General features: G+C 42.3%; 1 protein-coding gene across 1 annotated transcript in view; it reads left to right on the forward strand.

Annotated features, from left to right (window-relative positions):
* asap2a (ArfGAP with SH3 domain, ankyrin repeat and PH domain 2a) overlaps positions 1-13,119 on the forward strand; it is a 228,661-nt gene that overhangs the window by 126,926 nt on the left and 88,616 nt on the right. Inside the window, exons 10-13 of the mRNA XM_072498751.1 lie at positions 1,470-1,573; positions 1,863-1,932; positions 2,319-2,406; positions 3,164-3,212. Of these exons, the coding sequence (XP_072354852.1) occupies positions 1,470-1,573; positions 1,863-1,932; positions 2,319-2,406; positions 3,164-3,212 (311 nt within the window). The remainder of the gene's footprint in view (positions 1-1,469; positions 1,574-1,862; positions 1,933-2,318; positions 2,407-3,163; positions 3,213-13,119) is intronic.

Genomic DNA, 13,119 nt, shown 5'->3' on the forward strand with positions numbered 1-13,119 from the left:
GAAACCACAAAATTATAGACCAGTTTGCCTGACATCTTGTTGTTTGGAAATTGCCAGAGTCTATAAGAATGAGGTGACCAAACACCTTGAGAAATTTTTAACCGATCGAAGAGGGTCAGCATGGATATGTAGAGAATAGTTATGCTTGACAATTCTGGTTGAATTTTTTTGAAGAGATGACTAAAATAGAGGCCAGGGGAATGTTTATGGGTGTGACTTGTATGGATTCTCAGAAGACATTTGATAAAGTCTTTTATAGGAGACTGTTAGCTAAAGCTGAAGCATATGGAACTGCAGGTAAATAATTACCTGGTTTGGAAATTGGCTAGGCAGGAGGGGGTGTAGCATAGGTTTGCTAGAATGATGCCTTGGCTCCAAGGGTTAAATTATGAGGTAAGATTGCACAAGCTAGCATGATGCTTCCTAGAATATAGATGGTTAAAGAGTTATTTGATTGAAGTTTTCACAAGTATTAAGGAAACAAATTAAGTAGGCAAAGGTAAACTATTTCAGATAGTTGGGTCTAGGATTAGGGGGTATAACGTTAAAAATTAGAGTCAGACCATTTAGGCATAAAATTAGGAAATGCTTCTTTATGCAACTTTGGAATTCTCTTCCACAAATCCAGTTGAGCTAGATTAATCAATTTTAGAACTACGATTTATAGAATTTTGTTACCTAAAAATATTAAGGGTTAAAGGCTGCTATATGGAGTTAGTTTGCAGCTCAGCCATGATCTTATTGAATGGCAGAAGAAACTTGAGGGGCAAAATGGTCTGCTCCTGTTCCTATGTTACAGTGCTGGCCTGGAAACATCACATTGTTTAAGACCAGATGTTTTAAGATGCATTGTACATCAAAATCTGGAATGGGCGAGGACAATATTATGAACATAATTCTCTTGCTTAACCCCACTTTTCAAGGAAAAGGAAATAAAGATGTTGCCATTTGTGAGATCTGTATCATGGTCGTTCATGCTTAAGCTATAAACAGTTCCCTTTGAATTGTTAGCTGTTAGCCTCAGCTGAAGATCATGTGCAATTTCTTTTTTAGAGCTTGTCCAAAATATATGTGCAATGTGATCATTCAGTTTCACCTGTGCTGAAAGTATACTCCTATGATGCGTTCCAACCCGTACTAACCAGTTTTAGAATAAATTCAAACTACCTATGCTCCATGTTAGTGGACCATCTGCAAATGGTACAGCACATCAATAAACCAGTAACTAATTTTAACTTATGAAAAAAGTGACATGATATTACTTGGGTACTGGTAAATAATGGAGCACTACCCTCCTGTAGCAAAAGCATAAAATGCTGGAAATATGCAGAGATGAGTTACCATCAGCGAAGAGAACAGAGCTAGCATTTTGGGCATAAATAACCCTTCACTCTCCCATCTTGTCTTTCATGAAGATAGGTTATTTAAATTGCATATGGAGGAATATTCAAATTAACACTCTTGTTTAGGATTCACAGGTTCGCCCAAACATAACGTACAGCTTACATCAGCCTCAAGGAAACAAAGAACATGGAACAGAAAAATGTGGATTTCTTTATAAAAAAAGTGATGGGTAAGCGGAAGGCTTTTTTCCTATAATGTTGAACAGCTTTTTGTCCATGGTGGGACCTATCCCAACTCTCAGAAGCAATAGTCCATTAATTCCGTCATGGAAAACAAATATTTCTGGTCTAATCAACAGAAGTGCGGAGACTCAACTAGCTTTGCAACTGCAATTTAATGATTTCAAATATAGATTCTCAAAATTATCCTCAATTCAAAATAATTTTTTTTTCAAACCTCATAGAGACTGTGTTAATGCAATATGTGCAAATTTTAATGTTAATGTATTTTTTTTCCAGAATCAGGAAAGTGTGGCAGAAAAGGAAATGTACAGTAAAAAATGGCTATCTAACAATATCACATGGAACGGTATGTTAATGATTTTGAGCTTCAAACCACAGGAATTGGACATTTTTTATGTCGGCTAGTTAATTTCTTTTCATGAGCTCATTTTTTTAACAATCCCATACTGCGGCGGGTGGCAGTTGAGGTGTTCCACAAGAAATGGGGTTTCTTTACTGTGCATTTCGGGGAGCTAGTTACCATCAACTGTTGGGTTGGGGGGGGGGGGGGTCATGTTTTGTTTTGTAAAAAGTTAAAATGCAAAAAACTTAAGAATACTTGTTTAAAAAAAAAAAGAAGCTTGTTGCTTACAGCACCAGTGCAGCCATTGACATTTGGATTAAGCACTTATTTATACCAGTTTCAGCAAAATATGCTCTAAATGATTTCAATCATTTCTGCTTTTCTTACAGGTTAACAGACCACCAGCAAAGCTTAATCTACTTACGTGTCAGGTGAAAGCAAATCCAGAAGAGAGAAAATGTTTTGATCTCATATCACGTATGTTTGTTTTAAACTAAATGAATTACTTGCGTACCAGGTCCAAGGAATAGACTTTCATTGGTGGAGACTTCCTTTGAAGGAAGTGCACAAAAATATAACTATTCAGAACATGTCAGAAATATAAATGTGCAAGCATTAACTGTAAACTTGAAGAAATAAGATACTTCTGTAATTGTTGATTGAAGATTTTTCGGCTTAAAAATTAACTTCATATTTTAACAACCTTAAAATATTCAAATTTTAATTGATCTCCCAGGTGATACTCATGCAAATGAGGTCAAGTGCAGTATTCAAATCGAGCAGCCTGAGAACTCAGAGAATAGCTCAACCCAAAAATGGGAGTGGAAGGGTGTGAGAACAAAGAATGAGGGAACTGGTGGAAGCAGGAAGAGGATGGAGGGAGGCGGTCTGAAGGCAAAGAGGAATTTAGGGGATGGGGAAAGCAGTGTTTCAAAATCATGGAAGCAAATTCGTTCCTGGGGAATGGGGTCAACTTTGAAACATTTTCTATGTTAATGTTGCTTATAAATGCAAGTTATTTAGAGAAGCATAATGGGATTTTATAGTGAAGAATTTCCATAAAACCGATTGGTTCCAATACTTTAAGGATTCCTGATATTCTTTAAAATCTTCTGTTAATGTCACTTAACTAAACTGTCTTTTAGGACTCAGAACTGCATATAAAATTGAATTTCTGATTTGCAACTAATGGTTTGAATTTTGCATTTGCAATCCATCTTTTGTCAATGTACAGATGACAGAACATACCATTTTCAAGTGGATGATGAACAGGAATGCCAAATGTAAGTTTTAAAACTACTGATGTAAAATGCTTAATCGCTTAGAAGGTTTGCTTCATAAATATAGCTCTGTGGCAAATAATTATTTCTATATGATCAGCCGCCTCCACATGGCCAGGTTATCCTGAGGTGATTTTACGGTCATCAGACTTAGTTGGTTCAGGCTGAACTTGTGCCCTGACCTGTGTTGGCAAATAAAATGGCTGGTAGCTGTCTAGTCACAGCGGCATGACTGGGAGCTGTGGCCACTGCTGGAATGGTAGGCAGTCAACCATGCCAAGAAACCATGGGGCTGGATTAGAAAGTGAGCAGGGGATTTCATGGGCCCAGTGCAGCCGGCCTGCATGAGGTGGGTGGAGGACTGGGTTTGGGAGGGTTGGGAGCTGTGGGTTTGATGTTACACAATACAAGAAATGGGAGCAGGTGTAGGCCCTATAACCTGTCGAGCCTGACCCGCCTGCCATTAAAGATGATCATTGTTGCTCTTGGTATTCAACTCCATTTTCCTGCCCACTTCACAAATCCCTTGATTCCCTGAGAGACCAAAAATCTGTCTATCCCAGCAGTAAATGTAGTCAATGATGGAACATCCACAAACCTCTCCTCATTCCAGTGCTATAATAATGGGATCCTTATCCTGTGGCCATGCCCATGTGTTTTAGATTCCCTAAACAGCAGAAATACTATCAACATTTATGCTATCAAGCCTCAACAGAATTTTGTAGGTTTCAATTAGATCACTTCTCATTCTTCGAAACTCCAAAGCATGTGGGCCCAGTTTACTCAGCCTCTTATCACAGAAACCAAAGTGCAGCACGGTGGCGCAGTGGTAACACTGCAGCCTCACGGCGCCAAAGTCCCAGGTTCGATCCCGGCTCTGGGTCACTGTCTGTGTGGAGTTTGCACATGCTCCCCGTGTTTGTGTGGGTTTCGCCCCCACAACCCAAAAAGATGTGTAGGGTAGGTGAATTGGCCACGCTAAATTGCCCCTTAATTGGAAAAATTAATTGGGTATTCGAAATTTAAAAAAATAATAAATTATCACAGAAACCAATTTGGTGAAACTTTGCAGTACAGACTCCAATGCAAGTATATTCTTTCTTGGGAGCCCAAAACTGCACACATTATTCCAGAGGTGGTCCCACCAAAACCCTGTACAATTTTAGCAGGACTTATTTAGTCCTGTTCTCCAATCCCCTTACAATAAAGGCCAGCTGTCATTTCCCTTCCTAATTCCTTACCACACCAGCATGCTAACTTTGTGTTCCCTACACAAGCACACCAAAGTCTCTTTGAGCATCAACTTTTACAAGTTTCACACTTCTTAAAAATTATTCTGCTTTGCTATTCTTATGATCAAAGTGAATAACTTCACATTCTGAACATTATAACCCATCCGTCATAGAACATAGAACAATACAGCGCAGTACAGGCCCTTCGGCCCACGATGTTTCACCGAAACAAAAGCCATCTAACCTACACTATGCCATTATCATCCATATGTTTATCCAATAAACTTTTAAATGCCCTCAATGTTGGCGAGTTCACTACTGTAGCAGGTAGGGCATTCCACGGCCTCACTACTCTTTGCGTAAAGAACCTACCTCTGACCTCTGTCCTATATCTATTACCCCTCAGTTTAAAGTTATGTCCCCTCGTGCCAGCCATATCCATCCGCGGGAGAAGGCTCTCACTGTCCACCCTATCCAACCCCCTGATCATTTTGTATGCCTCTATTAAGTCTCCTCTTAACCTTCTTCTCTCCAACGAAAACAACCTCAAGTCCATCAGCCTTTCCTCATAAGATTTTCCCTCCATACCAGGCAACATCCTGGTAAATCTCCTCTGCACCCGCTCCAAAGCCTCCACATCCTTCCTAAATGCGGTGACCAGAACTGTACACAATACTCCAAATGCGGCAGTACCAGAGTTCTGTACAGCTGCAACATGACCTGCCGACTCCGGAACTCAATCCCTCTACCAATAAAGGCCAACACTCCATAGGCCTTCTTCACAACCCTATCAACCTGGGTGGCAACTTTCAGGGATCTATGTACATGGACACCTAGATCCCTCTGCTCATCCACACTTTCAAGAACTTTACCATTAGCCAAATATTCCGCATTCCTGTTATTCCTTCCAAAGTGAATCACCTCACACTTCTCTACATTAAACTCCATTTGCCACCTCTCAGCCCAGCTCTGCAGCTTATCTATATCCCTCTGTAACCTGCTACATCCTTCCGCACTATCGACAACACCACCGACTTTAGTATCGTCTGCAAATTTACTCACCCACCCTTCTGCGCCTTCCTCTAGGTCATTGATAAAAATGACAAACAGCAACGGCCCCAGAACAGATCCTTGTGGTACTCCACTTGTGACTGTACTCCATTCTGAACATTTCCCATCAACCACCACCCTCTGTCTTCTTTCAGCTAGCCAATTTCTGATCCACATCTCTAAATCACCCTCAATCCCCAGCCTCCGTATTTTTTGCAATAGCCTACCGTGGGGAACCTTATCAAACGCTTTGCTGAAATCCATATACACCACATCAACTCCTCTACCCTCGTCTACCTGTTCAGTCACCTTCTCAAAGAACTCAATAAGGTTTGTGAGGCATGACCTACCCTTCACAAAGCCATGCTGACTATCCCTGATCATATTATTCCTATCTAGATGATTATAAATCTTGTCTCTTATAATCCCCTCCAAGACTTTACCCACTACAGACGTGAGGCTCACCGGTCTATAGTTGCTGGGGTTGTCTCTGCTCCCCTTTTTGAACAAAGGGACCACATTTGCTGTCCTCCAGTCCTCTGGCACTATTCCTGTAGCCAATCATGACATTAAAAACAAAGCCAAAGGTCCAGCAATCTCTTCCCTGGCCTCCCAGAGAATCCTAGGATAAATCCCATCAGGTCCCGGGGACTTATCTATTTTCAGCCTGTCCAGAATTGCCAACACCTCTTCCCTACGTACCTCAGTGCCATCTATTCTATTAGCCTGGGGCTCAGCATTCTCCTCCACAACATTATCTTTTTCCTGAGTGAATACTGACGAAAAATATTCATTTAGTATCTCGCCTATCTCTTCAGACTCCACACACAATTTCCCATCCCTGTCCTTGACTGGTCCTACTCTTTCCCTAGTCATTCGCTTATTCCTGACATACCGATAGAAAGCTTTTGGGTTTTCCTTGATCCTTCCTGCCAAATACTTCTCATGTCCCCTCCTTGCTCATCTTAGCTCTCTCTTTAGATCCTTCCTCGCTACCTTGTAACTATCCATTGCCCCAACCGAAACTTCACACTTCATCTTCACATAGGCCTCCTTCTTCCTCTTAATAAGAGATTCCACTTCCTTGGTAAACCACGGTTCCCTCGCTCGACGCCTTCCTCCCTGTCTGACCGGTACATACTTATCAAGAACACGCAGTAGCTGATCCTTGAACAAGCCCCACTTATCCAGTGTGCCCAACACTTGCAGCCTACTTCTCCACCTTATCCCCCCCAAGTCACGTCTAATGGCATCATAATTGCCCTTCCCCCAGCTATAACTCTTGCCCTGCGGTGTATACTTATCCCTTTCCATCATTAACGTAAACGTCACCGAATTGTGGTCACTGTCCCCAAAGTGCTCTCCTACCTCCAAATCCAACACCTGGCCTGGTTGATTACCCAAAACCAAATCCAACGTGGCCTCGCCTCTTGTTGGCCTGTCAACATATTGTTTCAGGAAACCCTCCTGCACACACTGTACAAAAAACGACCCATCTATTGTACTCGAACTATATCTTTTCCAGTCAATATTTGGAAAGTTAAAGTCTCCCATAATAACTACCCTGTTACTTTCGCTCATATCCAGAATCATCTTCGCCATCCTTTCCTCTACATCCCTAGAACTATTAGGAGGCCTATAAAAAACTCCCAACAGGGTGACCTCTCCTTTCCTGTTTCTAACTTCAGCCCATACTACCTCGGAAGAAGAGTCCCCATCTAGCACCTCTCCGCCACCGTAATACTGCTCTTGACTAGCAGCGCCACACCTCCCCCTCTCTTGCCTCCTTCTCTGAGCTTACTAAAACACCTAAACCCCGGAACCTGCAACATCCATTCCTGTCCCTGCTCTATCCATGTCTCCGAAATGGCCACAACATCGAAGTCCCAGGTACCAACCCATGCTGCCAGTTCCCCTACCTTGTTTCGTATACTCCTGGCATTGAAGTAGGCACACTTCAAACCACCTACCTGAACACTGGCCCCCTCCTGCGACGTCAAATCTGTGCTCCTGACCTCTATACTCTCATTCTCCCTTACCCTAAAACTACAATCCAGGTTCCCATGCCCCTGCTGCATTAGTTTAAACCCCCCCCAAAGAGCACTAACAAATCTCTTTTTGTTGCTCATTACATTTCACCTGTTTGTATCTCTTATCGGGCTCCATGTCCTCCCCACAGCTTCCCTTTCCGCCTAGTTTATATCATCAGCAACTTAGCTACCTTACACCCTGGGCATGATCTATTGGGCACGTCACGCTCGAACGGGAGCACGACCAGCTGGTAGACGCCGGGTGAAGCTGTTGCAAGGTTTTAGGCAGCCGTGGGATCTACCCAAGTCCTGCGAGGCGACGAGATCGGAAAACAGCCCACAATTGACGTGACCAAGCCACGTTCGCGTAAGTAGGCCGTAAACCTACAAAGGCCTACTCTTGTTGAACTCCCCAGGAAGTCCCAGCTGGGCGCCATTCAGTAAAGCTCCACACAAACGTGGACCGGGTGGAACGGCACCTGGCCATTGGAGACCCATTACTTGTCAGGGATAGGGAAGGGTGCCCCCCCCCCCCCCCCCCCCCCCCCCTCCGGAATGTGGTACTGCCTGGCTGGCATCATGACACTGCCACTCTGGCACTGCCAAGCCAGCAGGAGCACTGCCAGAGTGTCACTGCAAGGTTGCCAGGGTTGCACTGCCAAGCGTCAGGGCCCGAAGGGACATTACAATGAAAGGAGAGTGGGGTGGGAGGGGCTATGGAGAGTGGGGGCAGGGTGTGCTGGGCAGGCAAGAAGGTGTCTCCGGGAGATTGGGGGGAAGGGGCAATGGGTGGGGGTTCTAGAAGGGGGGGGGCAAAGAACCTGTAAGGGGGCGTGGGGTGGCCCAGGAACCCCATAGCGGGGGTGTCCTCACTTGGGCAGGTGGGGGGGCGGGGAGGGGGGGGTGGGAGGACATGACATTGCCCTTGGGCGGCAATAGATCCATAAGCTCTCTTTGAGATTGGGGCACCCTTTCAAAATGGCGACCCGATCTCTGAGCTAAGCTTCCCAGTGAAGAAAGAAATTCTACGTGTGGACTAAACCAATGAGAAACTCACCAGGGCCCAAAAAAGTGACTGAGGAACCCGCCGGCAGAGCTGACCACAAATGACACTTAGAAACCTTTCCGTTAGATCGTGCCCCCTGATTCTTCTTCCAAGTCAATAATATATTGTAAATAGCTGTGGCTCCAGCACTGATCGTGGCACTCCACTATTCACTTGTCTGCCAACTTGAAAAAAGGTCCCATTTTTGTCTTCTCTTCTTTCTAACTGTTGACTAATACTTTAACCATGCTGTTATGTTACCCCCAACTCCATGAGCCTATATTTGGCCTACTAACCTTTTGTGTGGCACCTTATCAAATGCCTTTTAGAAATCCAGGTATATTACATCCACTGGTTGCCCTATTTGTTACATCGTCAAAAAACTCTAATAAATTTGTCAAACAGAATTTCCTGTTAGTCAAGCCATGTTAACCTATTCTAATCATATGATGTTTTTCTAAGTACATTGTTAAGACTTTCTTAATAATAGCTACCAACATATTCCCAACCATAGACATTTGGTTAAGTAGCCAATAGTTTGCTGTTTTCTCTCTCCCTTCTTTCTTGAAAAAAGCTGTTAGATTTTCAAACTTCCAATCTGATGGGACTATTCCAGAATCATGAGTGAATTTGGAAAATCATAGCTAGTGCATCATTATCCTTGAAACTATCTCTTTTGGAACACGAGGGTATAGGCCATCAGGTCACTATGATTTTTCAGATTGTTTTTTTAATTTGAAGTACCCAATTATTTTTTTCCCAATTAATGGGCAATTTAGCATGGCCAATCCACCTACCATGCACATCTTTGGGTTGTGGGTGAGATCCATGCAAACACAGAGAATGTGCAAACTTCACAGGGACAGTGATCCAGGGCCGGGATTGAACCCGGGTCCTTAGCGCCGTGAGTGAACAGTGCTAACCACTGTGCCACCCTAGATTTGTCAGATTTTTGTCTCTTGGGTTTCTCGAATATTTTTTCTGTGCTAATATTAATTTTCTTCATTTTTTTAAGCACTTTTTAGTCCTTGGGTTACTGTCTATTCCTGGTATGAAATTTGTGTCTTTACTGTGAAGGCAGACAAAGTATTTGATCAATGCCTCTGCCATTTCTTAATCCCAATGATAATTTAAGGGACCAAGGTTTACTTTAGCTACTTTCTTCCATTTTATCTAGTTATCAAAGCTCTTAACTTCATTTGTATTTCTGATTAGTTTACTCTGATGTGTTTTTCCTCCCCTTTTTGACAACTTTTTGGTGGCCCTTTGCTGGTTTCTAAAACACTACCACTCCTCAGCCTTCTAATTGTTTTTTGAAACATTGCAAACCTCTTTTAATCTAATGCTATCGGTAACTTCCTGAATGAGCCATGGATGGGTGTTTGTTGCATTTTTGTGAAACCTTTTGAATTGTTAATTTAAATGTTTCCTACGGCTGGTTTAGCACAGGGCTAAATCGCTGGCTTTGAAAGCAGACCAAGGCAGGTCAGCAGCACGGTTCAATTCCCGTACCAGCCTCCCCGAACAGGAGCCGGGGTTTTCACAGTAACTTCATTTGAAGCCTACTTGTGACAATAAGCGATTTTCATTTCATTTCATTTCATTTGCCTCCTTACCTTTTAGCCTATTTACCCAAATAATCATAGTCCATTATCTCCTCACACATCTGTAATTAGCTTTGTTTGAGATTCCCGTTTGTGATTGGAGTATATTATTTGCAAAGTTAGCATGGAATTTCATCAAACTTAACATGGAATTCAGTGGTATTATGATCACTATTTCCCGTGGATCTTTTACGATGACATTACTAATTAACACTGCCTCGTTACACAATGATCTAAGATAGCCTTTTCCCTAGTTGGTTCCACAACATGTTCCTGGGAACTTTACAGCTTTGCTTGCAAAAAGGCCGTCAGATTAATGTGGCCTATGTGATAAAATAACAGGGGAGATGGTTAGGTGATGAACACCATGCAGCTGATTTTATGCCCCCTGTCCTCCAGACTCCTGCCTACTCTGTGGGTTGGGAGAAGGAGGATGCATAAAATGTCTGTTGGATCATTTTTCTTTGCTAATATTAATTTTCAATTATTGCAATAAACACTTGTCACAACATTCTCAATCTATAATAATAATCGCTTATTGTCACAAGTAGGCTTCAATGAAGTTACTGTGAAAAGCCCCTAGTCGCCACATTCCGGCGCCTGTTCGGGGAGGCCGGTACGGGAATTGAACCCGCGCTGCTGGCATTGTTCTGCATTACAAGCCAGCTATTTAGCCCACTGTGCTAAACCAGCCCCTCTAAATCACCAATTATAATAAATATAAAAATTCTTATGTTCCATTAAAGCAGAAGGAATGCGTTCCTTTGCAATAACTGGCTAGTTCAAACCTGAGCTTGTCATGCTGGAAATGATTTTTTTGTGGATCCTCTCTATGGATCACTCTACTAGCAGAAGTGGAGGAGGTACTTGGTAATTTCCAGGAATGTCTCCAATTCAGTTTATTGGGATGATCTCACCTCAACAGCAATAAATATTTGTGATCTGGGTTCAAAAAAGTTAGCATATTGTGCGTGCAAAAATGGGAAAGAAAGGAGTTGTAAGAGGAGATAGAAATCTCTCCTTCCATGTAATTATCTATTTCCTAACTGATAGTTGCATTTAAGAATATAGCCTCCTGGGTATAATTGGCAACTCCGAAGTTAGATTTTAGGGTAGCTGGCTTCAGATGAATTAAAATAACTATATTTTAGTAAGGTAATATTGTTCAGTAACAATTCTTGTTCCACAATGTTTGTACATTACTATCCAAACTGCTGTAAAACCTTCCTGGCATTTTATGAAATTAAATTGTTACCACGAATGCAATGATTTGCAAAGTGCATTAAATGGAAGTCTTCTGCACTGGCAACTTGGGAACACATTTATGGTTTAAGGTGACCACAGAAAGACAAACATACAATCATGCGGTGCTGATTAAATGGCAACCTTGGTCTTGATTGTTGCTTCTAGGTAGCTACTGCAATCTGCTGGAGTAATGGTAGTGTTTATGGTCCAAAAACATTAACAATTAAATTCAACTCTGCAATTTTGTACATTTAAATGTTAGGTGTAATTTTTCCCTGAATTAAAGAAAGTATTCAATAGAAATAGTTTGTGTTGTCCCATTATTCTGCTCCTTATATTTGAGTAACTAATTTTTGTAAATATAATTTTCTTCAATATATTTTGTAAGTATAAAACAGAAAAACAAACTAAAACCGATATTACCATCACCCCTACCCCCCCCCCCCCCCCCCCCCCCCCAAAGCAGCTGACGGTGACAAGCTCTTTAAACTATAAAATAAATGGCTGCCATCTTTTGTCGAACCCCTCAATTTGCACCCCTTATGGTGTCCTTAATTTTCTCAAGGTATAAAAACTCCATAAGATCCTCCAGCCATGGGTGGCGCAGTGCTGCCTCACGGCGCTGAGGCCCAGTTTCGAGCATGGGCCCAATTTCGATCCCGGCCCCAGGTCACTGTCCGTGTGGAGTTTGCACATTCTCCCTGTGTCTGCTTGGGTCTCACCTCCACAAACCAAAGGTATGCATTCCATAGCCTGTTCGCGTAAGCTGGTACGGGAATTGAACTTGTGCTGCTGGCCTTGTTCTGCATTACAAACCAGCTGTCTAGCTCACTGAGCTAAACCAGCCAATCAAAGGTCATTAGCCAGTCAAATCAAAGGTCTCCTGTTGACTGTGGGTGGCAGAGTGCTCTGGTTTCCTCCCACAGTCCAAAGATGTGCAGGTTAGGTGGATTAGCCATGCTAAATTGCTCCTCAGATTCCAAAAGGTTTAGGGGGGGGGGGCTACAGGGTTACGGAGATAGGTTTAATGGTGTGGGCTCAAGTAGGGTGTCCTCTTAAGGGCCAGTACAGACTTGATGGGATGAATGGTCTTCTGCACTGTAAATCCTATGACTTTTTGAATCTATCCAGTGTTTAGCCAAACTAAATACACCAAAATTCGATTCCTAGTCTCATCTGAGATTGTGTTGCAGCTCTACAGTTGTCCTCAATTCCTCTGTTGAAGGAATATGAAAATTGGCAAGTTTCCCTCCTCTTGGTTGCCAACGCAGTTGAAAGTATGCAAGAGTGGATACCAGATGAAAATAGAATCACTTATTGTTCTCTCAAAGTCACACAAACAAAAGAGGACTATTTTATACTTAACCATTACTTTACCTGTCTAATTGACATCAATTCATGCTACCTTTTACAAAATCGTGGTAAAATTAGTTAATGATGACTAACAAAGCAATGGAGTTGATCATCTCTTGAAATTAAGAACCTAGAGACCATATATTATTCAAAATTTCACAAGTCTTAACTCAAGCAGCAGAAACCTTAAAGGAATGGAAATGTGCAGTGTTGACGATAACCGTGAGGGCTTGGAAACAACAATTTTGCTAGTGTAGAAATAGAGCTCAAGGTGGATGGAAACAGGCACAATGAAATTAGCATCCCGTACATACTGAGTTGATTAGTCTGAAACCATAGAATTAGAATTCC

Source organism: Scyliorhinus torazame, chromosome 4 (assembly GCF_047496885.1).
Source record: "Scyliorhinus torazame isolate Kashiwa2021f chromosome 4, sScyTor2.1, whole genome shotgun sequence".
Taxonomy (NCBI): domain Eukaryota; kingdom Metazoa; phylum Chordata; class Chondrichthyes; order Carcharhiniformes; family Scyliorhinidae; genus Scyliorhinus; species Scyliorhinus torazame.